General features: G+C 37.0%; 2 protein-coding genes across 3 annotated transcripts in view; both read left to right on the top strand.

Moving 5' to 3' along the window:
* LOC117781891 (roundabout homolog 2) overlaps positions 1-26,075 on the top strand; it is a 52,454-nt gene that overhangs the window by 18,509 nt on the left and 7,870 nt on the right. For both annotated transcript variants that reach the window (XM_034618774.1, XM_034618773.1), the window contains exons 2-11: positions 5,376-5,569; positions 13,408-13,510; positions 17,846-18,130; positions 18,281-18,421; positions 18,495-18,626; positions 19,714-21,027; positions 21,172-21,270; positions 22,148-22,388; positions 22,720-22,880; positions 24,581-24,905. In XM_034618774.1, coding sequence (XP_034474665.1) covers positions 5,376-5,569; positions 13,408-13,510; positions 17,846-18,130; positions 18,281-18,421; positions 18,495-18,626; positions 19,714-21,027; positions 21,172-21,270; positions 22,148-22,388; positions 22,720-22,880; positions 24,581-24,905 — 2,995 coding nt within the window. The remainder of the gene's footprint in view (positions 1-5,375; positions 5,570-13,407; positions 13,511-17,845; positions 18,131-18,280; positions 18,422-18,494; positions 18,627-19,713; positions 21,028-21,171; positions 21,271-22,147; positions 22,389-22,719; positions 22,881-24,580; positions 24,906-26,075) is intronic.
* On the top strand, positions 16,597-16,996 carry LOC117781893 (40S ribosomal protein S28-like). Its single transcript, XM_034618775.1, has one exon. The coding sequence runs from the start codon at positions 16,684-16,686 to the stop codon at positions 16,879-16,881; it is 198 nt and encodes a 65-aa protein (XP_034474666.1). The 5' UTR covers positions 16,597-16,683; the 3' UTR covers positions 16,882-16,996.

Genomic DNA, 26,075 nt, shown 5'->3' with positions numbered 1-26,075 from the left:
AGGAAAAAAAGAAAGTAGTAATCAAAAATAAATTAATCTCAAGAAACAATCATTATTTTATGAGAAAAATAATAAAAATAATATTTACCCCTAAAGAAAAATTTTGGTATATTTCACGATCTGTTAAAATTACTAGAAGCGAGTGATATTTTTAGTTGAAAAAAACAATATAATCATTATTTACCGACCCTGATATTTAACATACTTCACTCTGTAAATTTAAATATTAAATTACTCGTATTTTGATTTAGCAAATGCAAATGATTAACTTATCACAATTGCTATATATGCAATATATTTTGCCTGAAATAATTGGTTAATCTTTGCTCTATAAAGAACTTAACAACATTTTTAGAAATTAGCTATCTTCCCTCCTTAGGAAATATTCCATTAAAACTTTTCAGAATTCACAGCCAGTTTATGTTTTAGTTCTGAGCTGCAACTTCATTAAGTAGAATGAATATGAAATTAAAATCACTTTAACTTTAACTAGTTTTCCACCTTTTTCGCATGTGTTTTCCACTTTCTCTTCAACGGTTTTTGGCTCAACTTTTGCCTAGCTAGTAGCTACATACACGTATAAAGCAAATTTCCCCCACCAAAAACCAACTAGATACATTTGCTTAGCAGCAGCTGTTGTTGCAGGATACATTCTCGTATACATAAATTATAACGAAAATTTAATTATCGCACTGGACGTGCAACAACTACTCGTAACACAGTTTCATCTAGGAGGCAACAACAACTAGAACAAAGACTGCCCCAAAAGTATGCTACTAAAACAATTAGCAACGTTCTAATTAAAACAACATTCAAAGAGGCTACAACAACAACATTAGCTCAAGGGCCTTTGATTGATGATGATGTAAGAGGGCGCCTTAAAGTACGAGTACTTGCAGCATTTGGGGGCAAAATGCGGCGACGCGTTGAAGGCGCTTTTAGTTCTTGGCGTTGTTGTTTTTTTGGCCGCTGGCAGCAAACAATGCAGAAAGCATGCAAATGTCTGCTATTACACACACACACACACACACACACACACACACGAACAACTACACATATGTGTGTTAAAACAGAAAGAAAATGTTTAGGGAAATTGCTGCAAATATTTTGCTTGTTAAGTGAAACCCAGTTTCCAAAACGCTTTTTACCAGCCATATAGTGAAACTGCACTTTGAAATTTTCTTCAGGCATTTTCCATGCCACGGTCGACAGTAGGAGGGGCATTCATAAAACGTCTTCGTCTTTCTTTTCCGTCTTCGTCTTCGTCTCCGTCTTCTTGCTTCTTTGGGTTATTTCAAGTCCTTTAAGGGTCCTGGCACTTTTGCATTTTGCATAAGCGCTTGGAAATGCCTTTGTCGTTTTAGCAATTTATGCAAATTTCGTGCATTTTCCATGTTGTTACATTCTTTGTATGCTTGGCCAACATATAACATACATATTCATATACCGTACCCTTCATTTATGTGTGTGTGTATTGGTTTATATATATGCCTATATGGGCTTTGATTGGCACGCAATTAAAACTAAATTAGTAGGCCTCTGGGCTATTGCAAATGGCTGCAAACTCTGAGAATCGAGAATGCAATTTTCAATTTTCTAATTGAATTATTTAGTTGCAAGTCGTTACATTAAATTTACACGCAAACTTTTTCCCAACAACAACGAAAAAAAATTGAAAAAAAGAAAAACAACAAAATAGACTGCCAACTCAGGCATTCGCAAAAAAAAAAAAAACCATAAAGGCTGTGGTGTATGCCTCACTATAAAACAACCTTAAAAGTATTAATTTTATTTTAAATGTATAAAGCAATTTTTAAACATGAATTGAAACTGCCTTACTTAATCAGACGTTCTAAAATCCAAGCTTAAAACGTATTAATTTGAAAATTACTATATAATCGTTAATGAAAGCATTGCTTATTCAAAAAAGTAATACAAAAATAGTACACAGTTTTGGATATATATTTAGAGATTTCAGTGTTATGAAAAGTGATTAACAAAATTTAGATAAATGAACGAGTAGTTAAAGTATGAGACAATTCAAAAAAACATTTCAAAAGTTATTCGAAATAAATGTTTATTTTTATATTTACAATTTTTTTTCCAAAACATAGTTTTAATTTCATTTTAATTATAAAAAGTTTATTTTATTTTTTTAATTTATCATTCCAATAACGACCCATCACATAACTAGAACTACAGTTTGCAAAATAACTGTGTTCGAACCCTGCCATGTTAAAAAATCTCTAACTAACCTGTTCTGTTAATTCTTGAAATTGCACCGAAAGTGCTTTAAGTAGCATGTAGCGTGCTCATTATATTAATAAACGACCCATCACATAACTAGAACTTCAGTTTGCAAAATAACTGGGTTCGAACCCTGCCATGTTAAAAAATCTCTAACTAACCTGTTCTGTTAATTCTTGAAATTGCACTGAAAGTGCTTTAAGTAGCATGTAGCGTGCTCATTATATTAATAAACGACCCATCACATAACTAGAACTTCAGTTTGCAAAATAACTGGGTTCGAACCCTGCTATGTTAAAAAATCTCAAGCTTACCTGTTGTGTTAATTCTTGGAATTGCACTTAAAGTGCTTTAAGTTGCATGTAACGTGCTCATTATATTAATAAAACGTATCAAAAAAAAAAAAACAATTACAGATGGAAATTTAGAAAAAATCACAAGAGATTAATAAATTCGATTTTATCTGCCAAGTATATTCAAAAATTGTTAAATATAAAGTGATAACTAAATTTTTTTTTTTGATTATCAATTCCATCAATATCATTACGTTGGTCAACACTAAGTTACAGAAAAACCTTGACTGAGTTATCAACTAATCTTCAGATGGAATTTTTGTTTTAATCGTATTGTTAATTCACAATTGATTATTAAATTAAAGTTGTCTCACTCATAGTCTAACATACCCATTTGCACAAGCAATGCAGTGGGTAAATTCAAAAGCTGTAAGCGTTACTCACTCCAGCCACTTCACTGACTCTTATGACACATTCACCCACCGCCGTGGACAGCCCCTTTTGGATGTCATTTATAAAAAGCAACCTTTTTTAGGTGTTGAACATTACCGCAGGGCACAACCACAACCACAACCAAAACCAGCAGCCAGGACGCTTCTTGGTCCTTGGCTGGTCAGCAAAGATATGTAAACAGCAGAAACAAAAGCAAAAATAAAATCGAAAAAAAAATAAAGAAACCTCCATGGTCAAGCAATTTTTGCTGTGTTGCCACCCAAAAACAACGCCCACATGCGACATTTAACCCTCAAAATGTGCACATTGAACATTTTGGCTGAACTTCAGTTACCTTTTTTTTTTTTCGGGTGTTTTTTGTTTGTTTTGTTTGCGTGTTGATTTTTGGCCTGGCCATAACTTTCCCTCCACTTGGCACTTTTGGTGTGTATATATATATGTGTGTGTGTGTGTGTGTGTGCGTGTGTGTTCATATTTTTTCATTGCTGAAATAACATTGACATGCGTCTTGCCAGTGAACCCGTGGGGCAAAGTCAGCAGCAACATGCAACATGTCTGACATCCCAGAATTCTCCTGTTTCCCACCAGCTTTCTCCCAATTTCTATTCGATTTACAGTTCAACTTGCAGCGTCTGTTGCATGACATGCAGCATTTGCCTCGAGCTGTAAAGTTGTTGCTGTCGTTGTTGTTGTTGCTGTTGTTGTTGTTGTTATATTGATATTGTTATTGTTATTGCTATTGTTGTTGTCATGTTGCTGGCAATGCAATCAACAACAATTGCAACAGCAACAACAGCTGCGCTTTTCCTTATTTAATAACATTTCAATATTCCAACATTTCTGACATATCAATTTTCAAACGGCGTGTGAGCTTACAGATACATTTGCAGATATAGATACATTTATGTATCTTTTTATTATTTATATATGTATGTTTATATATCCGCATAGATTTCTGCTGTGATATGAACAAAGTTTTCTATTATCGCCCAAGTTGCGTGAGTTGTTGTTTTATTTGGGTGCGTGTGTGTGCGTGTGTAAGTGTGTGTGACAGAAAATTGTTTATATATGACATGGAAATTGAAATTTATGTCTTTTTGCTACTGACAGATTGCTTAAAGCAAAACACACAAGTAAAATAAATTCATATATTCATAAAAAGTTTGTGGCTAGACAAAAGTGTTGAATACTTAGAAGGATTAAAAACGATCTGACATCAACTGAAGCGATTTCTGGATTATAAAAGGTTTGCCAGAGGTATTGGCCATGCTGTTAACTGATTCATCAGTTGCAATCACAAATGTTTAATGCAATTCATCATTCATGTAGCAAAAGAAAACTTTGAGGTTACAAAAATACTTATAGATTTAAAGCAGAGTTTTGTGTTCTTAAATAAAAATCTTATATTTAAATCTAACAAGGATTTTCTACGTTAAGTAGTTTGATTCGTTACCTAAACTATGACATTTAAATTCTATGGATTTTTTGTATAAATAAGGTAGCATTCAGAATCCCAACGGCACGGAAAAAGAGTTTTAAGGATTGAGATGTAAGAGAATGATTTCTTTTAAGGATTAAAACTATTGGGAGTCTTATAGAATTAGAATCTTAATAGGATAAGAAAAAAGTTCACGTCTACTTCGTACCCAGAGATGGAACAATATATAATTTCCCCTTTTTGTTAAAAATCTTCTTGGCTGTATTATAACTGGAGTGCAATTTGAATACGCTTCATTTGCTTCGTGATCTGCATTTGAAATAATGTTGATGAATGTTTTGCTGGAATGAATCTAATACTATGCTAATCGTTTGCTTATCCCGGTTATCTCAGGCTAACATGCCCACAAATGACGACGACCTGTGCACCAGGAACATTCATTCGAGTACCCCACCCTCCTGTGGCCCCCACAGTGATTCCCTCCTCTAGTTAATTTTGCAGTTTCGCATTATGCAAAAACAAAAAACTACTTAACTGCTAAGCTGCCTTGCGGTCCTTTGCCGCATATGCAAATTCACACAAATTAATTCCAAACTGAACCTTTGAGCAGACAGAGGGCTGATACAGGAATATTCCTCACTATCCTTTTCTCTCTCTGCGACAGTTGAACTGCAACTGCAACTGCAACTTCATTTGCAACGTCAACGGCATTGCGCATTAACATTGTTTTCATTTGCCAGCGAGCTCTTTTAACATTTGCCAAACCGCTGACGACTGACGACTCTCGACTCTGACGCAGCGGAAAAAGGAAATGCCCCATGCCCCATGCCCCATGTCTCCTGCCCCTTGTCCCTTGCCGCTCACCTCTTGGCACCCCAATCCCTGTGCAATTTGTATAAAAAGCGCTTTAACCTCTTCATTGCTCTTTCTGCATCTCGTTGCAGGTTCACATCCGCCGCGAATTGTGGAACATCCCATAGATACGACGGTGCCACGACACGAGCCAGCGACGCTTAATTGCAAGGCAGAGGGCTCTCCCACGCCCACAATTCAATGGTATAAGGATGGTGTACCACTGAAGATACTGCCGGGCTCCCATCGCATTACGCTGCCAGCGGGTGGATTGTTTTTCCTTAAGGTAAGTCCCGACAACACAACAATTTCAACGTGTCGCCAAGGTTCCTTTTTGAATACTCTACCAAGAAGTGAATACATTTAAATAGAAAATGACTGAAATCAACAAAAAGTTTCGGAATGTATGCAGAACTTATAAATAAAATGTATTCTGACATTCTAGAATCTATATCACTCTGAGTTACACCTTATTCCTGATTGTTTTAATTGAAAAAAAAAATATATAGTTTTTTATCTTTGAGTTTGGAGTGCCACTTAAGCAGTCTGACCAACTTCAAACTGTCATAACTTGATCAAAACTGAGCCGATTTTTAAACGGAATGTCATTTGAATCATTATTTGGCATTTTAATTCCTTCTGCATTTAAATTTTATTAAATTCTTCAAAAAAATAATTTTCTATAGATTCTACCAGATATTGATTTCGATGCTAAGGGTCCCCCCTTTGAAATTTCAAAAATTCAAAATTTTAAATCTCAAGTTTTTACTTTTAATCAACTCCTTATATCGTAATTAGTATAAAACAACACCTTAAACTTGATTCTAAAACCTTTTATTTTTTTGTAAAAATTCGTGTGAAATTGAACAAAAATTTTGACTTGTAAAGTGGCTAAGTCCGCAGTCTGACCAACTTCAAACTGTCATAACTTAATCAAAACTAAGCTGATTTTCAAGCGGAATGTCATTTTGATCATTATTTGGCCTCTAAATACATTCTGAATTCAAATATTTTTAAATTCGTAAAAAAAATTTTTTTGCCCTATGTCATATGTAATATTTATTTTACTAATTTTTTAAAATGGTTCAAAATTGATTTGTCGTACCATTACGTACCGGTACTGATACTGGAACCGAAAGAAAAAAACTGAAATAGAACCTTTAACCGAAATAGTTATTTCGGGACGTACCTGAACCGAAACCGTTATCTCTATTTGTTTTGATTTGATTCCCTGATTTTGAGGAAATTATTTATAATGTTATCAATAATATAAATGTTAAATATTAATTATAAAAATATCTGATTTTCGTATGAACTTAGTGCATTTATTTATTTAAGATCTATTCAAATAAATACAAAGTCTTTTGTAATTCCATCTCTGAAATTATGAAAATGAATATTTCTTTTAATGATTAAAGTAAAATTAGTTTATAGAAATAGCAGAAGGTAGTGCTCAACTCACCGAAAAAGTCATTGTAACATTTGGATAGGATAATAAATTGAGCCTGTGGCAAATTTACATTATTTTCACTCTTTCACTTATTCATATCCATATATATACTTTTTTCATTTTCACATTTTCCTTTTCTTTTTGCATCATGCATAATTATTATTTTGCTGCTGTCTCCACGCTTTCATTCGAAATAAGAAAGAGAGAGATAGAGAGAGAGAGAAAGAGAAAGAGAGAGAGAGAGAGAGAGAGAGAGAGAGAGAGAGAGAGAGAAGGAGCGATAGAGAGAAGGGGAAGCTGTTTAAAAATATTCGTTTTGCCAGGCCATCTGTTGAGTGATGAACAAACTAATTGCTTTTATTTTTTTTAAGATTTTTGCTCCACTTTTTTCATATATCTTTTGCGAGCTGCAAAAATATTTTTGCAAGGATTTCGCTGGAGCGGGCCAACAACTTCATTAACGTAAGGTAAACAAACATTAAGAGGAACGCTGGAGTTGCACGGGAAGACAGAGAGAGAGAGAGAGAGGCTGTAGAGGGAAGAGATTGGAGCAGTTGAAGCCAAAAGCAGACAAATAAAGACAAACGGAAGTTGGCTGGCAACGCAGCAAAAGTCAGCATTCTGATGAGCTTCCAGCTGTAGCTGTGTGAGTGTATATATCTGTGTGTTAGTGTGTGTATGAGTATCTGTGTGGCAGTGGCAGCCATTGGACTGAGTACTCAGCAATTTACGACGCAAAAAGCCAACGGCGCGCGTTGATTATGCTGATGATGCAGTTGGAGACGCTGCGGCCAGGACATTTCGACTGAAGCAACTCCCTCTTTTGGCTGGTCCTTCCCTCTTCACTCTTGCCTCTTCCTTCGCCTGTCACCAACTGGATCCTGGCACTTTTCACACTCGATCTGCCCGGTTGCCTGCCTCTCTGCTTATGCATTTGCTTTCACATTTGTGTTTGCATTTGCCATGATGTGAGGGTATTTGTTTATCACTTAAGTGCAAAAAAGGATTCTGTATGCAGGATCCCGGGATTCCAGGACTCAGGATTCTAGCAAATCAGCCTTCAGACACAAGCTTTCGTTTTGCGCAATGCTTACCAATTGTTTTGCATCTAACTAACGAGTTTTAAATGAATTAATTTGAAAAGCTTAAGCTCCACTTGTTAGTTTATTTTAAGTCAGAAGTTTTCTGGCCATAACGCTATGCGACACATTTCTGCCACATTTCTCTTGGCCGCATTCCGCACATAAACTTGCTGATTTTTGCCATCCCTGGCTGTTGATAATTGAATGCATTTCATTTTTGAAGACAACATTGGAAAATATTCATTTGAATGTTTAGTTAGAAATTGAATGAGTTAAAAGCTAAAAATCATTGAACTAATAAACGTTTTGTACCTTTTATAATTTTATTGTTGTTTATAAAAGCTTTTTCGTTTAAATGAAAATTAAATTTGATCAACAAATGGTTAAGAGAAAAATTCAATTTGTTTTTGGAATTCATATTTCTTAGTTGTTTTTTTTTTTAAATTCTGAATTTAGGATTTTGTAAATAAAAAATAATTAGAATTAAAAAAACAGTTTTTTACAAATAACAAACAGAATTTCAATAGAAAATATTTTAAAAGGAATATAAATATTTCTATAGTAAATAAAAATAAATTCACATTGAATATAACGTTCTATTATACTTTAGATATACTACAGCTGACCCCTTGCTATTTTGCATAGAGAATATTGTCCATTTAGAAGATAATCCTCAGCTCTGTGGACAAACTATGATAATAGAGATTACTCCATAAAAAATTCGCATAAATTCGTTTTCCAGCTTTATTTTAAAATTTAAGCCAAGTGTTTTATTATTTTTATTTCGCAGTTTTGTACAATTTTTCTGTGTCACTTGCATAATTTACATTCTAATTCCGGCAGCTTTTCGCTGTGCAGCTAGCTATCTCTGTCGCACACTTTCTTATGCTCTCTCTCTGCTCATCTAATGATATACCAAGTAGTCAGGGACAATTCATCTTACTTATAATGTGAGTGAAGCTACTTCGCCCAGGCATTATAATAACGAGGGGCGCCCTAGCAGAAAGAGAATAATAGCCCCAAAAAGTATGCAACACTATCAAATTTTCACTGCTTATGTTGGAAAGAGAGACAGCTATAGAGTCAAGGAGTGAACAAGCGAAACAAAACCAAAATGTGGCAACTTTAATGTGGCGAAAAGTTACTCCATGTCTTTAAGTAACAATAAGAGACAAGCGATTGGGGAATATGCAATAAAATACAGTGTGTGTGTATCTTTCACAGTGTGTGTGTGTGCTCCGAAAAAAAACTGAAGTATAGTGAAAAGTGACAATGGAGGAGCGAGCAACAGGGAGACAGACAATAATTTACGTAACTGCACGAAAAAGGAGGAAACGCACAGTCAGACAAATGTTGTTACAGAAAAGAAGAATTAGGAAAAAGAGGAATGGATGGCAAGGAAAGGGAGAAGATGTAAAATCCACATGATTTGTAGCAACTATGCGCATGTATTTGTGTGCGCCACTTTGGTTTGTGCCTTCCGCACATCATCAACAGCTGAAGAGGCAGCATCTGAATCTGAATCGGAATCTGAATCCTTGTGCCAGTCCTGAACCTCGTCCTCATCCTTGTCCTTGAATAAAAGTTGCCTGCCTTTGGTATTTGTACAACTGTCTGGCTCTCAAGTGTTTGCATGTAATGCGTTCGTTGCCTCTAAATGTTTATTTAAATGCTGCCACAGTGCCACATTTGGCAGTAGTTCTGCGGCAAGCTTTAAAAGGCAATCAAAAGCATTTGTTGGCTGTCAAATAAATCATGAACTAAACCAAAAAAGGTATTTTGATAGCATCAGTTTCAACTTAATTAAAAACTACAGTCGCAGTTTCCCGCAGATTGTCAAGCTAGTGCCACATTGCTTCACTCTGCTTGCCACTTGCCACAAAGCGCAACATAACTTTCAACTTTCAAGTGCCAGGCGTGTGGAGTACATTTTAATGAGTTTACAAAACGCTTGACACATTCTCGGCTACATAAAAAAAATGACAGCCAAAGTATTTACGTCCCAGCCTTCCAAGTCGGACAACATTGCGTATGCGTTATGTTTATTCACATGGAATTTATGAGTGCGCCGCAATTCTCACTTTATGTACTTTTGCTTATTAACTGAGTGTAAGGGATTTCTTTGAATGCCGTTTAATAAAGGGCTTAACAAGTCAAAGTTTGGCCAAGTTGATTGGATTCACAGACAGACATTGTAACACCAGCAAAATATTTGATTGATAATAATAATAATAATAAATTGATAATATTTTAAAACAAGCTATAAATATAGTTTAGAAACTCTTTATTTACCCTACATTTCTTATTGTAACGTAAAAAACTTCATTAATGTTTTTCATTTAATTGTTTCGGCATTTATTTTGTAGTTTAGTTAAAATTTTTTTTCTATAATCCGTTAAGTCAAAAACGTGTTTCTTTTAAATGCAACACTACCCGCATTATTTTCCTATTTACCTGTTGATTTTAGCTGTTCTACCTGTGACACCTTTTTCTGGACAGGTTTTAGCCAATTTTGCTGACTGGCTCGATTTCAAGCTCAATTAAAAGCATTTACACGCCACATTTGACTGACTTTAAATTTACAATAAAATTATCCAAACACACACTTTCCCTTTATTTTGCACTCTCTCTCTCTCTCTCTCTCTCTCCTTTCTATGTATCTCTCAGTGAAACGCACACACAATTACAAAATGTAACAACATGAAAACGAAATGGCTCCCAAATGAAATGTTGTAAATTTATGGGTATTTTAAATTAAAACGGAAGCGTGTTTTCAACGCTCGACTACACACAGATACTCACACACAGCGCTGTGTATATGTACATTGTATACTAATACACACACAGTCAATATATTTTATAGCCGCAGCGCTTTGACTTTGCCCCACAACATTGTTTGCCCCCAACTGAATTGAAGACGCACGTAGCACACGGCAAAGCTGCTGTTTGTTGTTGTTGTTCTTGTTGTTGGTGTCAAATCAGTTTCAATGCTTGCTGGCAGCACGCACAAACAGCACAAGAAACAACAGCAACAACAACAATGCGAGAGCTCAGCCAATTCACAACAATTCGCGTGGCTCAAGTCATTAAAGACATAAATAAATTTATGTGACTTTCGGCGCAACTTCTTTTCCTCTTTCCTTATCCTGTCGCTGTCGTTGTCGCTCTTTTTCTTTTTTCCAAATTAAATTTCAACAACAATAAAGGAAAGAGTAGAAGAAACATATAGATTACATTGTCTGTCTTCCAGTCTGTGCAGCAAAAATTATATTTTTATCTTCTTTCGTTTCCATTGCAACGAATTTAATTTTATATTTTCTATTCGAAATAATGCCAGCAGAAATTTTAAATAAAAAGGTAATTGCAACGGCTACGCAAGCAGCTAATAAGCTTAGCCTTTTGGTCGACAGCAACTCCACAACTGAGCAGTGACAGTAACAGCGGCACACAAGGCGTATGAGTAATATTTAAAATGCTGTTCAATGCAGGTAAAAGGAGTCAAATCAAAGGGAGCTTTGAAACTTTAATAAAATTGGATAGGAGGTGATAAAGAATGAGAAAATAGGATATATTGTAGTACATAAAGCTTATAGTTGAGCAGCTAGAGTAATAGATGATAAGATGATAGATGATAGGGATAGTAAAAAATAAAATAATAGAAATACATATTCTTACTATATAAAAAAGATGGGGTAGATGGCATAAAATCAAATAATAAAAATGAGAAAGAGAAAAAATATAATTACAAGAGTTTGAGGCAATCCGATGATCACAGACAATAACATATATGCTGGCTAACTAAGCGTATGAGTGATAAATAACTTATACTGGAAAACAACAATTTTAAATGACTAGAAATGTATACGTCTTTGTAATTAAATTACAATAATGCTTTTTTTTTTTTTAAATAAAGAGTCCTCAGGGCTTTTATCTCAAAATGAAATAAATAATCGCAAAATTAAGAAGCAATCCGATAATCACAGACAATATACATATATGCTGGCTAGCTAAGCGAATGAGTGATGAATAATTTATACTGGAATACAACAATTTTAAATTACAAGAAATGTATACATCTTTGTAATTAAATTACAAAAATGCTTTATATAAGTAAAGAGTCCTCAGGGCTTTTATCTCAAAATGAATGAGTAGTTTAATCAAAAAGAAGTCAGTTCGAGCTGATAAGACACTTGGCCTGTTTATACAAACAACTAAAGAGTCTGTGCCTGTGGTAAAGGGAAAACTTATGATGGGAATAATAAAGTAGTTTGACAGAGGACTGACAAAGGACTATGGGATATCCGTTTGTATGCATGTATTGTACAGACTCGTACTCATATAGTTATATTTAAGATCCTTTTGCGTTAAGTTTGCCTCGAGAAAGCGCTTTGCCTTTGAGTTGCCAGCATGACAATTGAGATGCCTGAAGCGCATTCGCTTATTTGTTTTACAAAGCACACCCGCGGCACTACATACACATACACATACACCAATCTATACATACACACATTTGTGTAAGATTAAATGAAAGAATAATACAGCTGAAGAACCCTTTTGTCATCTTCACTTAGCGCAACACTTAATTTCACTTGGATGAGGCACAGAAGTTGTGTAAATTGTGCGAACTTTGTTGCTGCTGCAGCGCAGATAAATATGACACACACACACACACACACACACACACACACACACACACTAATACACACTCGCATACATACATCTTACACATTTTGACATTTAATTTTAAGCGCATGTTGGGGAATTTCTTTTGTGCGCCAAAAACAAATAAACAAACTGAAAGACAAAAACAGTCAGCGAAACAAGAAGTAGAGTGTGTTGAAGAGCAAGTTTATGGAGCAGAGAATAGAAGGGGAGCAGGGACACGAAGTAACTATAAAGTTGCTCGAGAGACATTTTATGATTTGAGCACTTGAAGAAAGCAGACGCGCAACAGACAACAGATTGCTGACTGTTTATTATGGCCAAAAAGACAGGGAAACAAAGAGGACAGCAAGACCCTGAGAGATTGAGTGGAAGCGAGAGAGTGACAGAGAGAGCTAGACGAAGACAACAAATCCAACGTCTTGGAGTTGTAAAAGCACTTTTTGCAGCCATTTGTTAAATTACAATAAGAAAGCAAAAGCAATCTTTAGAATGATATCACTTATATACCCTTTTTGACTTGAATTATGTCAACTGACTGAAAGATTAACTCATATCTTTAAAATTGCATATTTGTCATATATTTTATTAATATTCGAAATACATTTTATATCAATAAGTTGGCATTCGATATTTCAAAGTTTTGCTGAAACCATCATAATCAAAATTTTTATTTTTATATTAGACAAATTATTAAGAATTATAAATAAATCTAATCGAAATATACCATCAATTAACCCTAAGGTATAATCATCTGAAAACTATTGACTTGTCTAAGTAACAAGTCTCCCTCTTGGTGAGAGTAGAGCAAAGAAAAAACAGTCTTTTACTCATTTCAATTAAAATTTGCTCACATTTGGCCCTTTTCACATTCATTTTCCTAACTTTTTCTTCATCTCTAATACTTTTGTTTGTCGCTTTCTTTTGCAGGTTGTCAATTCGCGTCGTGAAACAGATGCCGGCATTTACTGGTGCGAGGCTAAAAACGAACTGGGCGTGGCACGGAGTCGCAATGCCACGCTGCAAGTGGCGGGTAAGTGCTCAAACTCATTCTCAACTCCTCTCCATGCAACACACACACACACACACACACATGTTGCAAGGCAGCCACATCCCTGTCAACAACGTTGCCTACGCACGCGTTTGCGTTTTTAATATTCTAAATTGATGTTGATTTTTGCCACAGTTGTTGTTGCTGTCGTTGTTGCTGTCGTTGTTGTTGGGCTTCGATATGCCCAGGGCAGCTCTGTCTTTTTTTTTTTTTTTGCTGTACAGGGTAGAACTTGATTTGGCTGGAGGTGTAGCACCGCCCACTTAACTAACTAGCTGAGCTGCGTTTACAAGTTTTCCGCATGAACGCACCCACTTGTCTTGTCAGAGGTCTGCCTCCATTAACCCGTTTTAGTTTGCCCTTTTTGCGTCTCCCAATTTTCTCTCTCTTGCTCTCTATTTTTGTCTGCCTCTTTGCATTTTCTATTTTTACTTTTTGCCATTTTTTTGACTTTTGAAGCCTTTTTCAGCTGGTTAGTTGGTTGTCGGGTTGAGTGAACGGATTGAGTTGAGCTTTCCCTTATTTCTCTTCTTTTTTTGAGCTCTCTATGTGATTTATGGGAACACATGGTTAGGGTGTAGCCTCTATATTGAAGTTGGGACAGGTCTTAATGTATGCTTTGACAAGAGTTTGTGCTATCACAACAGATTATAGAATAACTCACATCACTTATGCTCGAAAAAATAAGCAAATTTGTTTATAGATGCTCAGCTTATTACAAATATAAATATTACTATACTTGTGGCTAGTGTTGGCTAAGAAAAGCTAGAAATTTAGACATATAGTACACAAACAATATAGTAGAAGAATGTACATTTCAGAGCTCTTCATATTTCTAGACTGGTCTAGAAACTAAACATAACAATGTGTGCTATCAAGAACATAATATACAATAAATAAATTTTTTCAATTTTACCACTCATACTCAAAAAGTACAACTTCAAAATTGCTGTACATTATTGGATATTTATTATATTTCTTAAATATATATTAAGCTACACTCATGATAATTTTTTACAGCATATCGCTCATATATCTAACTGCAGTGCTTTCCTTGGGCAAAAGTCGATATTTTTCGGGGTCCCCATTTGAACTCCCAATTGCCCTATTGGCACCGCAGACCGCCACTTTGTCTTTTGTTGGCTAATATTTCTTTTATTTGCTATGCTCTTTCATTTCCCTACCGCCTTCACATGAAAATCGATATTGCTTCCTGACGTTAGATGTGTTGCTTTTGCTCCTGTTCCTTCCCTTCTATACTCTTATGCTTTTTTATTTTTATTTATTCTTTTCTGGTACTGCTCGTGCTTAGCCTTAGCCAGTTTGGTTTGCTTTTTGCGGTATCCTTGGGGAATATTTTTCAATATTTGCATGTAAATCACGAAAAGCACGTCAAATTTGTTTGCTTGGTTAAAACGTCGTTATTGCGATTCGAATTGGAAAGGGGAGCATTCACATTGATTGGGTTAGGTAATACAAAAAAAAAAGATTCGAGGGTAGAGTTTACTTTTCTTTTTTCTTTTTGTGTCAATAATAAACATAAGTTGCCCATATGCGATGTTGTCAGCGCAATTTCTGTCACATTACGTATACGCAACGTGTACTGGCTGTTAAATAAAGGAATATTGAGGTATCTCTGATGAATTGAACTTTAATTGTGTTGAGCTTTAGCATTAATCTTTTCTGGGATATAGAGCAGCCATATAAATATTGCCTTAACGATCATTTATTAACTCATTATCTGGCTAGCTGGCAGTTTGCACCTTTTCAGCGACGCTTTTCCGCTTGACTGAGTCACGACCCCATTCGGTATTGGCCTACAACTTTCGCCAGTGCCACTGAACCTGACACTGATTATGACTTTGATTAATTTATTGATGGTTGGCGTGTTTCCTGCTGTGCTCACAGTGTTCTGCCCGACTTCTGGCCACATTTTGTGTCCGGATACGACTATGGGATGGGTTGTGGGGCTTCTGGGTCTTTGGGAATTTGTTGCTATTTTCAGCGCATTAAAAGTTTGCTACTTCGTTCGCTTTCGTGTTCACTTTCGCCTTGCGTTGAAATATATTTTGATTTATAGACATCACTTTAAATTTAATAAAAGTCATGGCTCAACATTTTTGCATACTTATAAAAGAGGAAAAAGAAACAACAGCGACTTGAAAAACTAAACCAAAAAATAAAATGCAAAATGCGCTTATTCACTTTGCAGATTAAAATATCTATATATATATATATATATTTATACAAAAAAGTGAAATTTAATTTACGTAAAAGCTGCTACCTTTTTTAGATTCATTCTCTATGTAGGTTTAAGTTCTCGCATTTTGTTCGTTGAATGCACAAAGCTTGCTTTTCATGGCAAAGAAAAAATGTACTTTACTCTGCTTTTCAAGTGCTTGAAAGTTACTTGATTTATTATACTACTCCCTCGCTTTCTATATGTATGTATTTACTTGTGTGTGTGTGTGTGTGTGTGGGACAAATATTCGCATAGCAAATTTATAACTGTGCAAATCGAGCTGGAAGCAATGTCAGAGCCAGCATCCGACTCTTGGGGCCAGGTGTGCAAATTACAGGTTTGCAATTTGACCACAAGATCGGGGAAAGAGCAGCGGAAATAAAGAAGGTTGAAAGATGGAGAAGAAAAAGCGAATGCCATGCAAAATAAATGCAGACAGCTGAGTTAGTGCCTTAAATCTGCGGTTGGCAAAGCAAAATGTTGATAATAGCGTGATTTACTATGCACTCGGTTAAGAAAGAGAAGCTTTAGAAAAGCGTCTCAGTATTAAAAAGGTTTGAAAGCAAAATTGGCACTGAGCGAAAAATATCGCATGAATAAATGTGAATATTCCATTAGCGATTAAAGTATTTCAATAAAGTTTTAAAGTACATTTTGTGCCAAAAACTATTATAAAAAGTTAAATATTTTAAAAATATCGTTTCAAGTCTAGTAATATCTCAGCCGACACTGTAAAGTAGTTTTCAGAACTTAACAGCACTTTTTAACATACAAAGTATCGAGTATGAGTATCGATAATTGCTGAGTACAATCGATTCATAGCATTTTTCACTTTGCTTGTCTTGCTTGATTGTTAGCTGGAGCACAACTTCTGAACTTCTTTAAACTCTTCGAGAAAAATTTAATAAAAACTATGGATAAACCAATTGTCTGGGCGCGCGTTGTCAAGGTGCTGGGACGCACCGGTTCGCAGGGTCAATGCACACAGGTGAAGGTGGAATTTCTGGGCGAACAGAACCGTCAGATCATACGCAATGTGAAAGGACCTGTGCGTGAAGGAGACATCCTGACGCTGCTGGAATCTGAACGTGAAGCTAGACGTCTGCGCTAAGAATGGAATTGGATTCTCTACTTTCATAAATCGATGTATAAACACGGAGAATATCACATTGTGACTTGGAAAAAACAGTATTAAAATGGAAAAATTTATGGACTTTTTAGTCAAATTTTTTTTGTATTTCTATATAATTTTGGCACATCTAAATAGCAAGAATCCTCGGGGAAAGCATACAAAAAATATGATAACAATTTAATTATGTTCCCAATATTAAATAGGCATTTAGTTGAGTCATAATAATTACAGTATTATTTATGTCCACGTGCCAATTGTTATTTTTCATACGATGTTGATAGCTTCTGTATTGCATGTGTTATCGATGTCCAGCTATCGATTTTTAAACAGAGTCTTGTGAAATAAAATTTGCACATTACTTAATAGTTGATTAAGCCAAGTGCCATAAAAATCAATATATTTATTTATAAGTATACATCGAAAAAGTGGGAGTATCAAAGAGAATTAAATTAACTAAAAAGCTGCGTGCAAATGGCGTTGCCAGACTTTTTTACAAATGAGCTACAGTCACTGTCTCTTTCACTCACTTTCTCTGTGTGATGGTGTATGGGCGTATAAAAATCACATTTATGCCATTTACCAACAATTTATCTTTGCTGTCAAGCCGCAAACACCCGCTCATACACACACACACACACACACACACACACACACACACACACACACACACACACACACATACAAACAGCCGCAGGTTAAGGCAGGACAGGGACAGGCATTTATCATGCAAAACCATGATAATTTATAACCAACAACAACAACAAGAACAACAAGCAGAAGCAGCTGGAGAAATCAAATGGACAGAGGCCGTCACACACACACATACACACACACACACTCGCACACACCTCTACACCCACACATCAGTATACTAAAAAGCTGACACTCCTCTCAACTCTCATCTTTCTGCCACTCTCCTCGCTCTCTCTCTCTCTCTTGACAGTGCTACGCGATGAGTTTCGCCTGGAGCCGCAGAACACACGCATCGCACAGGGGGAAACGGCGCTTTTGGAGTGTGCCCCACCGCGTGGCATACCGGAACCGACGGTCACATGGAAGAAGGGCGGCCAGAAATTGGATTTGGAGGGCTCGAAGCGTGTACGCATCGTTGATGGTGGCAATTTGGCCATACAGGATGCACGTCAGAGTGATGAGGGTCAATACCAATGCACTGCCAAGAATCCAGTTGGTGTGCGTGAATCCTCCCTTGCCACCCTGAAAGTACACGGTAAGTCCCTACTCAAACCTTGGGCCCCACATCAACTTTCACCTCAAATCAATGTATCATGTTCAATTTGCCGGAATGTGACTTGGGTCCTCTGGGGGCAATATGGATTGCACCTAAATGCCGCTAAGCGTCTCATTATGTTTATTGCAGTTAAACCCTACATTATACGTGGCCCACATGATCAAACGGTGCTCGAAGGCGCCTCCGTAACATTTCCCTGCCGTGTCGGCGGTGATCCCATGCCAGATGTCCTCTGGCTGCGCACCGCCTCAGGTGGTAATATGCCATTGGGTAAGCTCGCATCTCTAATCTAATCTAAACTAATCTAAGAAGCTAAACTTATTTTCATCATATATATTTGCAGATCGCGTGAGCGTTTTGGAGGATCGCAGTCTGCGCCTGGAGCGTGTCACGATTGCCGATGAGGGGGAGTACAGCTGTGAGGCGGATAATGTGGTGGGTGCCATCACGGCCATGGGCACGCTGACAGTTTTCGGTGAGTTACGGCCTTAATTAATTTCTAACTGTTAGCCAATGACACCAGCTTAAAGTTTAACAAAATCAAGATAAATATTTAAAGAGATTGTGCAAAAAGAATACTCTAAAACTGTGAATTGCGCGATTTAAATTATCTATAAAAACGCTGAAAATTAATATACCTGCAAAAGCGTTTATAAGCTGCGAAAGCACATTGAACTGAACTTTAATACTTATATAACAAATTATGTCGCATGAACTTTAAAACATGAAAATATTATTTTTTAAAGCTAAAGTTCATTTGTGAAAGCACATGCAAGCTACAAATTTTATACTATACACAAGCAAATAAACTAAGAAATAGAAAAATAAATTCTAGTAAAGTCTTATGTAAAGTTTAACAAAAGCAATAGATAAATATTTAAAGAGATTGTGCGAATAGAATACTCAAACTGTGAATTGCGGATTTAAATTAGCTATAAAGACGCTGAAAATTAATGTATCTGCAAAAGAGTTTACAGGCTGTAAAAGCACATTGAAAAAAATAATATATAGCTCAACTTTGAATCTTAAAATATTCAAATAATATTCTTTAAAGCTGAAGTTGATTTGTGAAAGCACATGCAAGGTACTCTGAAATCAAAAGTAAGATAAATACTTGTAAAGTCCATTGTAATTGTAGTTTCTAGCTTTTATAGTCTTAAAGACTGAATTAGATATTGGCTGGCAAAAGTTATATAATTATAATAAGAAGTTGAGGTCTGTGTGAAATTTACAAAAAGAATTTAATGTGCATATTTTTATTAAATTTGAATAACAATATTATGTATACTCTCTTAGTATAATTTATTTCATCAAAATCAAAGGAAAATTGTTAAATGATTCGTAACGAATATGTTTTGCAGATTTCCTGACGTTAACAATTTAATTTTAGTTCTCAATTTCTGATATAAATTTCTTCTCTTCTTGGGTTTATTATAATATTCAAACCTTACTTTAAGCTCGTGTCATTGCGTATATTTACTTAGCGCTAGTCTAGCACATTTAGCTAATTAGTTTACCCTCCTATGTGATCCCCACACACAAAAACAATTTGCACACTGTAGCGCCCCCGAAATTTATACAACGTCCTGCGAGTAAATCCGTTGAGCTGGGAGCAGACACATCCTTCGAGTGTCGTGCCTCGGGGAATCCCAAGCCGACAATCTTCTGGACAATTAAGAACAATAGCACACTGATCTTTCCTGGCGCACCGCCATTGGATCGATTTCACAGTCTCAACACGGAGGAGGGACACTCGATACTGACGTTGACGAGGTTTCAACGCACCGACAAGGATCTCGTGATTGTGTGCAATGCCATGAATGAGGTGGCCAGCATAACGTCGAGGGTGCAGATCACCCTGGACTCTCAGGAGGATCGACCACCGCCCATAATAATTGCAGGGCCAGTGAATCAAACGTTGCCCATCAAATCTCTGGCCACACTGCAGTGCAAGGCAATTGGTTTGCCCAATCCAACAATTTCCTGGTATCGCGATGGCATTCCCGTGCATCCGAGTGCCAAGTTGAATATAACCGCAGCTGGGGATTTAATTATTTCCGATTTGGATCGACAACAGGATCAGGGACTGTACACCTGTGTGGCCAGTTCACGTGCCGGCAAGTCCACGTGGAGCGGCTTCCTTCGCATTGAGTTGCCCACAAACCCAAACATCAAATTCTACCGAGCCCCCGAGCAAAGCAAATGTCCCTCCGCCCCCGGGCAGCCGACAGTGCTGAATGCGACGGCGTCGGCAATGACCATTGTGTGGCCCACGAGTGATAAGCTGGGCACCTCACCCTTCCTCGGCTACAGTGTGGAAATGTATTGCACGAACAAGAGCAAGACGTGGATTCCCATTGCCAGCAGGCTGAGTGAACCGATTGTCAGCGTGGATAGCCTGGAGACTGGCGCCGCTTACATGTTCATTGTGCGGGCCGAGAATGCCTTGGGCTTCTCGCCACCTTCTCCCATCTCGGAGCCAATTACGGCGGGCAAGCTGATCGGGGTGCGGGATGGTAGCGACGCCTCCGCGGGTTCGGCCAGTTCGCAACTCCTGCTTAGCGATGTGGAGACTCTGCTGCAATCGAATGACAATGTCGAGCTGCTGGAGGCGAATGCAAGTGACTCCACCACAATCCGACTCGCCTGGGACATCGACAGTGGGCAGTACATCGAGGGCTTCTATTTGTATGCTCGTGAGCTGCGTTCCGCGGAGTACAAGATGCTTACACTGCTCAACAAGGGACAGGGATTGAGTTCCTGTACCGTGCCCGGTTTGGCAAAGGCTTCTACGTATGAGTTTTTTCTTGTGCCATTTTACAAGAGCATCGTAGGCAAGCCATCGAATTCTCGACATGCTCGCACCCTGGAAGATGGTAAGATTCATCCACATAAATGCTTTCTCCATCTTCCTGCTAATCAGTTGCAGTTGCCCCACACTGTGAATCCCTCCATCTCTCAATAACTAATCCCAATCTCATTTGTTCTTCTGCTTATTTCCTTGCTTGTTGTTTCCACAGTTCCTGAATCAGCGCCGTATGGCATGGAAGCCATTCAATTCAATCGCACCTCCGTCTTCTTGAAATGGCTTCCCCCGACACCGAATCGTACTCGCAATGGTATGTACTAAACACAAATCCCTCTTGGTTTACTCTCTTTAGGCACCTTTCTTAGGGTATGTCTACTTATCAGAGAAGTTTGCAACAGAGTCTGAATTATATTCAGATTATACACTTTTTTTTTATAAAGTCTTACACAGATTTATGCTTAAGTTCAAATTTGACACACACATATTTATTGCACTGTTTCGTTTAATTATTTCTGGTCTACTAATTAATCTAGTTTCTCACACTCGTAGAGAAGAATAGTTATATGAGACTCAATAGTTATAAATTAAAGGATAATAATTATCAGATGTAACACTTTCTTAAATACAGTTAATCAGTTTCTTTCAAGTTCGATAAATTTTGTAACATCCGAAGACGGATATAATTCTGTTAGCTATAATATTATTTGGTTTATTATAAAAGTGTTAAGATTATATAAAAATGTAAATTCACTTGAACTCATGGTGTTTTTTATGTTATGACAACATTTTTGTACATTTCCATTTTGTTCAATTTAATAGCACATTTGAAAATGCTCTACCTATGTCAACTGACCATTTTTAACTTTATTTCATAATTATATAATTAAAATATTATAGTTGCTTATTCTGATAAATTAATTTATATATGTTAATTCATCATTTCAGATTACTTTAAAGTGCTTATTGAAATTGCTTTCTCAACTCACATTTTTAATTTGAGCAACTCATAAATTTTATTATCTCTTACAAATCATTTAAATGTAAACTATTTTGGCAAGAGCATTTCAATATTCGGTTGACTGAATAAGTAACTATTCTCACTCAGACCTTGTTAACATTTTATTTCATTTGTCTACATTTTTGTTTTCTTCTCTCTCTTTGTCTTTCTTTGTCTGTTGTCGCCACAGGCATCCTCACGAGCTACAATGTGCTCGTCAAGGGTCTGGATGTGCACAATACGACGCGTATATTCAAAAATATGACCATTGATGCGGCGACACCGACTCTGCTGCTAGCAAACCTCACAACGGGCGTCACTTACTACATTGCCGTGGCGGCTGCCACACGGGTGGGCGTTGGTCCCTTCAGTAAACCGGCTGTGCTACGCATCGATGCACGCACCCAATCACTGGACACCGGCTACACGCGGTGAGTTGGGGAACGGGATGGGATGGCAGGGGATGGCATGGAATGGGACAGGGACATGTCCATGGACGGTTTATTGTGTCATTGTCGTGCTCATTTGACTGCTGCCGCTGCTGGAACAAAAGGCAGTCGTGGCAGTATTCACATCAATCCATTAACGCCAAACGACAATGGTCGCCTCGACTCGAATCGACTCGACTCGTCCCGCCAGAATATGGGTATGAGGCGCATAGACGGACATTAAACTAAGCCTCGCCTATAGGCACGTACTTTCTATCAATGCTCATTCCGTTTCTTTCTCCTTGTTTCTATTCTTTGTATTTGTATTGTACAGCTATCCCATCAGTCGTGATATTGCCGATGACTTTTTAACGCAGACCTGGTTTATCGTCCTGCTGGGCTCCATCATTGCCATAATTGTGTTTCTATTGGGCGCATTGGTTCTATTCAAGCGCTATCAATTTATTAAGCAGACCTCGCTGGGCAGTCTACATGGTGAGTGTTTAAACTTACTTACCCTTAACCCTCCCCCTCCCCTTCCTCTTTCCAGACAATATCGTCAATTTAAATATACAGTATATTTTTTTTGTTGTTGTCGTAGCTTAAGTTTTTGGTGGCAGCGACTTAGTTTAAGACTAGATTTAGGAGGTGATTCCAACGGTGGCTGGCTGTTTAAAATTTATGAGATTACTGCTCCATTGAGCATTGAAAATGTGTCTGAGCTTTGGAGTTACGTGATTTAACAGGCGCATTAAATACACGAACAACACTGGAGTTTAGATTCTGATGTTAAGATAATCCTTATGATGTTTCGAGATAATTGATTCATTGACAAGATATGGAACTATTCTTTATACTATCCAGTTTAGTACTGAAGACTAGCTTCTTAACCCAATTTTCCAAGTAAATTATTAATTTTATTAAGACTTCTGACAATAATTTAAGTTTATTCTTTGAAGCAGTAAAAAATATAATGAAGAAGTATTTAAATAAAAATTTAAATGCATTCAAATACTCTTAATGGCTTTTCAAGTAAAAAAATCACAAACTCTTGTGTAAAGTTTTCGCAATGTTTATTTAAATAAAAAAGTTTTTAAAGAATTACTATTAGCAAATGAGTTTAGGTTGTCTACTTGTGAATATATTAAATAAATCGTTTCATTGGATTATTTCATAATTTTGCAAATTTCATCAAAAACAGATGAGCAGAATACTTGCAATTCTTTAAAAAGGGAATATACAAATAAGTATTTAAGGTGACAAAATTGTAATACTCTTCTATTAGTTTGCAATATTTTTAAAAATACTCGCATTTATCTCTTACTGAAGTTAACAGAAATTTGCTAAGCAAATCAAAAAAATTATTCCAATATTAGCTACATTTACTAACACTAAATTTGTTTTCATCTAAAAATTGTAGCTACTTATGTATATTTTATTGCTCGCTATGATACATGAAATCCTAGCGAAAATCTCAGCATTAACAGCTCCATTTGGCCAAGATAGAAGCAGATTAAAAGTAGATGGCACAACTTGTGTGTTTGATAAGATAATTTCACAACAAGAAATCCATGGCCAAGTGCACGCAGAGCTCATATAATCTATGATTTATGACCTCGTCAGCTGCGTTTATGGCTGGTCTCAATTAGGCTGCCGTTTTGTTAGCCACAAAACTACGCAACACGCACTCATAACATTAGCGGCAACTCAACCCAAGGATACGATACCTAGGGCAAAAGTATGCAATGTGGCAGCAAAAATCAAGAGACAGTCGACAACAAGCTCGAAGGTTAAATCCACGATAAAAAGATAAAGAGCAAAACAAGCAAATAAATGCGAAAGGGGGATTGGCTTAAAACGACAAATGCGCACGTGAAAATCACATCAATTGTCTAGGAAGACTCTAAAAATAAAATAGAATGGGAGTATTGTGAGAGAGAGAGAGAGAGAGAGAGAGAGAGAAATGCTTGCCAATTGAATATAAAATGTTATTTCCGTCTTTTATTATTTGCACGTTGCCGTTTTTACGGCCAAAAGGAGAAGGTTGTTTGTATGTTTTAGTTTTAACTACAGTCGAGTTGTAATTGGCGCGGCTAACGAGGATTACGTCCCAAAACTCCCCTACATTTTATCTATGTTGGGATCTATTCAATGTGTATATTCGATATTCTTTGCTTGCTTTCTTTTTATATCAGGCAATCACGCAATCGGCACCGTGCGAAAGTTTCCTACATTGCCAATGAATGGTGGGGGTGGTGGTGGTGGTGCTGGTGGTGGCAGTGGTGGCAACTCCTGCTCGTTAAACGGTGGCAACTCTGGCGTTGGCTCCAATGGACTGTGGATCGATCCAAGTGGCGGTGTTTGGCGACAGGCGACGACAAAGGAGCAACTTCCGGGTTACGCACAGGCCACAGCACAACAACGCACCACACAACAACAACAACAGAAACAGAAACAAAAGCAACAACAACAACAGGGACAATCAAACACAATACAACAACCGTTGCCTGATTATGAGAGGTAAGCATGATTTGAGCTTTTCCCAAAAAAAAAAGGGTACAAGGGTTGCACCCTCCGCTTAGGTGGGTGGTTTGGTTTGTTTATCTGTCGTGCGCACAGGAAGTTGCCTTAATATCCTGTCTACGCTTCGCTGCCTGTTTAATTACGAAGAATTGCGAGAGCAGTCGAAAAACGACGCCAAATGCTTAAATGTTTTACTACGACCACTGCAAACTGGAGGCGGAAAGTGGTAGGAGGTGGGGGGGAGGAGAGGTGGGGGTGTGGCTGGAGCAAAAGAAAATACGAGTGCCAGGCTCGCACTATTTACGATTCGCTCGTAAAAAAAGCGGAACTGCAGCCGCATCCACTTCAATAAGCCACCCCATCCAACCACCCAACCACCCAAACAACATCCACCCTTCCCAAAAAAAAAACAACAACAAGAAGCGCCATTAAATTGTTACACTTGAACGGGTTTTACTTTGGGCCATGGCGATTGCCACAACCTGGTACTGCCCTCACTTTATTGGGGTTCCCCCTCAGCTCAACAGGGCTTTACCGTGCTTTACTGCGGGCATTTATGTGTTCCTCCACTCCCCTCTTAATTCATTTCCATATACGAATACGCATATGAATTCCATATTTGTATTTGTATATTTTTAAATATATGTCTGTTTGCTTTGTGCTGCGAGATATTGTGATTGTGGCTGTGTTATAAGCTGTTTTTTTTATTTTTTGGTGCTTAATGAAAGCTTCTGACGGTGGTTATTTTGTGGTGCAGACCATCAACTTTAATAAGGGATTTGCAGAGAAACTTTATAGCTGATAAAGATACGGGAAATTACCTCATTTATGTACTCGGCAAATTGTAGTTGAAATATCGTTACAATATGAATGTTAAATTGATCTGTGCTTGATAATAATATATTTGTAGCATATTGAACTGCATCTACATATGTCAAGTTCTGTTGGGTTATCTCATACAACAATTAATTGTTAAAAACAAATGGAAACTTAAGTCAATTTTACTATTTAAAAGGACATAATTTACGAAAATTTCTTTCGAATTTTTAATGTACGACCTATAAATTGTATTACTATTACAATTCTAAAGATACTTTTTATTAAAGATATCTGATTTTTTCAATGTCTACGCATGAGTTGACAAACAGAATGATATTTTGACGCAAA

Source organism: Drosophila innubila, assembly GCF_004354385.1.
Source record: "Drosophila innubila isolate TH190305 chromosome 2L unlocalized genomic scaffold, UK_Dinn_1.0 4_B_2L, whole genome shotgun sequence".
NCBI classification, from domain to species: domain Eukaryota; kingdom Metazoa; phylum Arthropoda; class Insecta; order Diptera; family Drosophilidae; genus Drosophila; species Drosophila innubila.
Note: the sequence above shows the minus strand (reverse complement) of the source record. Positions and strands in the feature narration are given on the sequence as shown.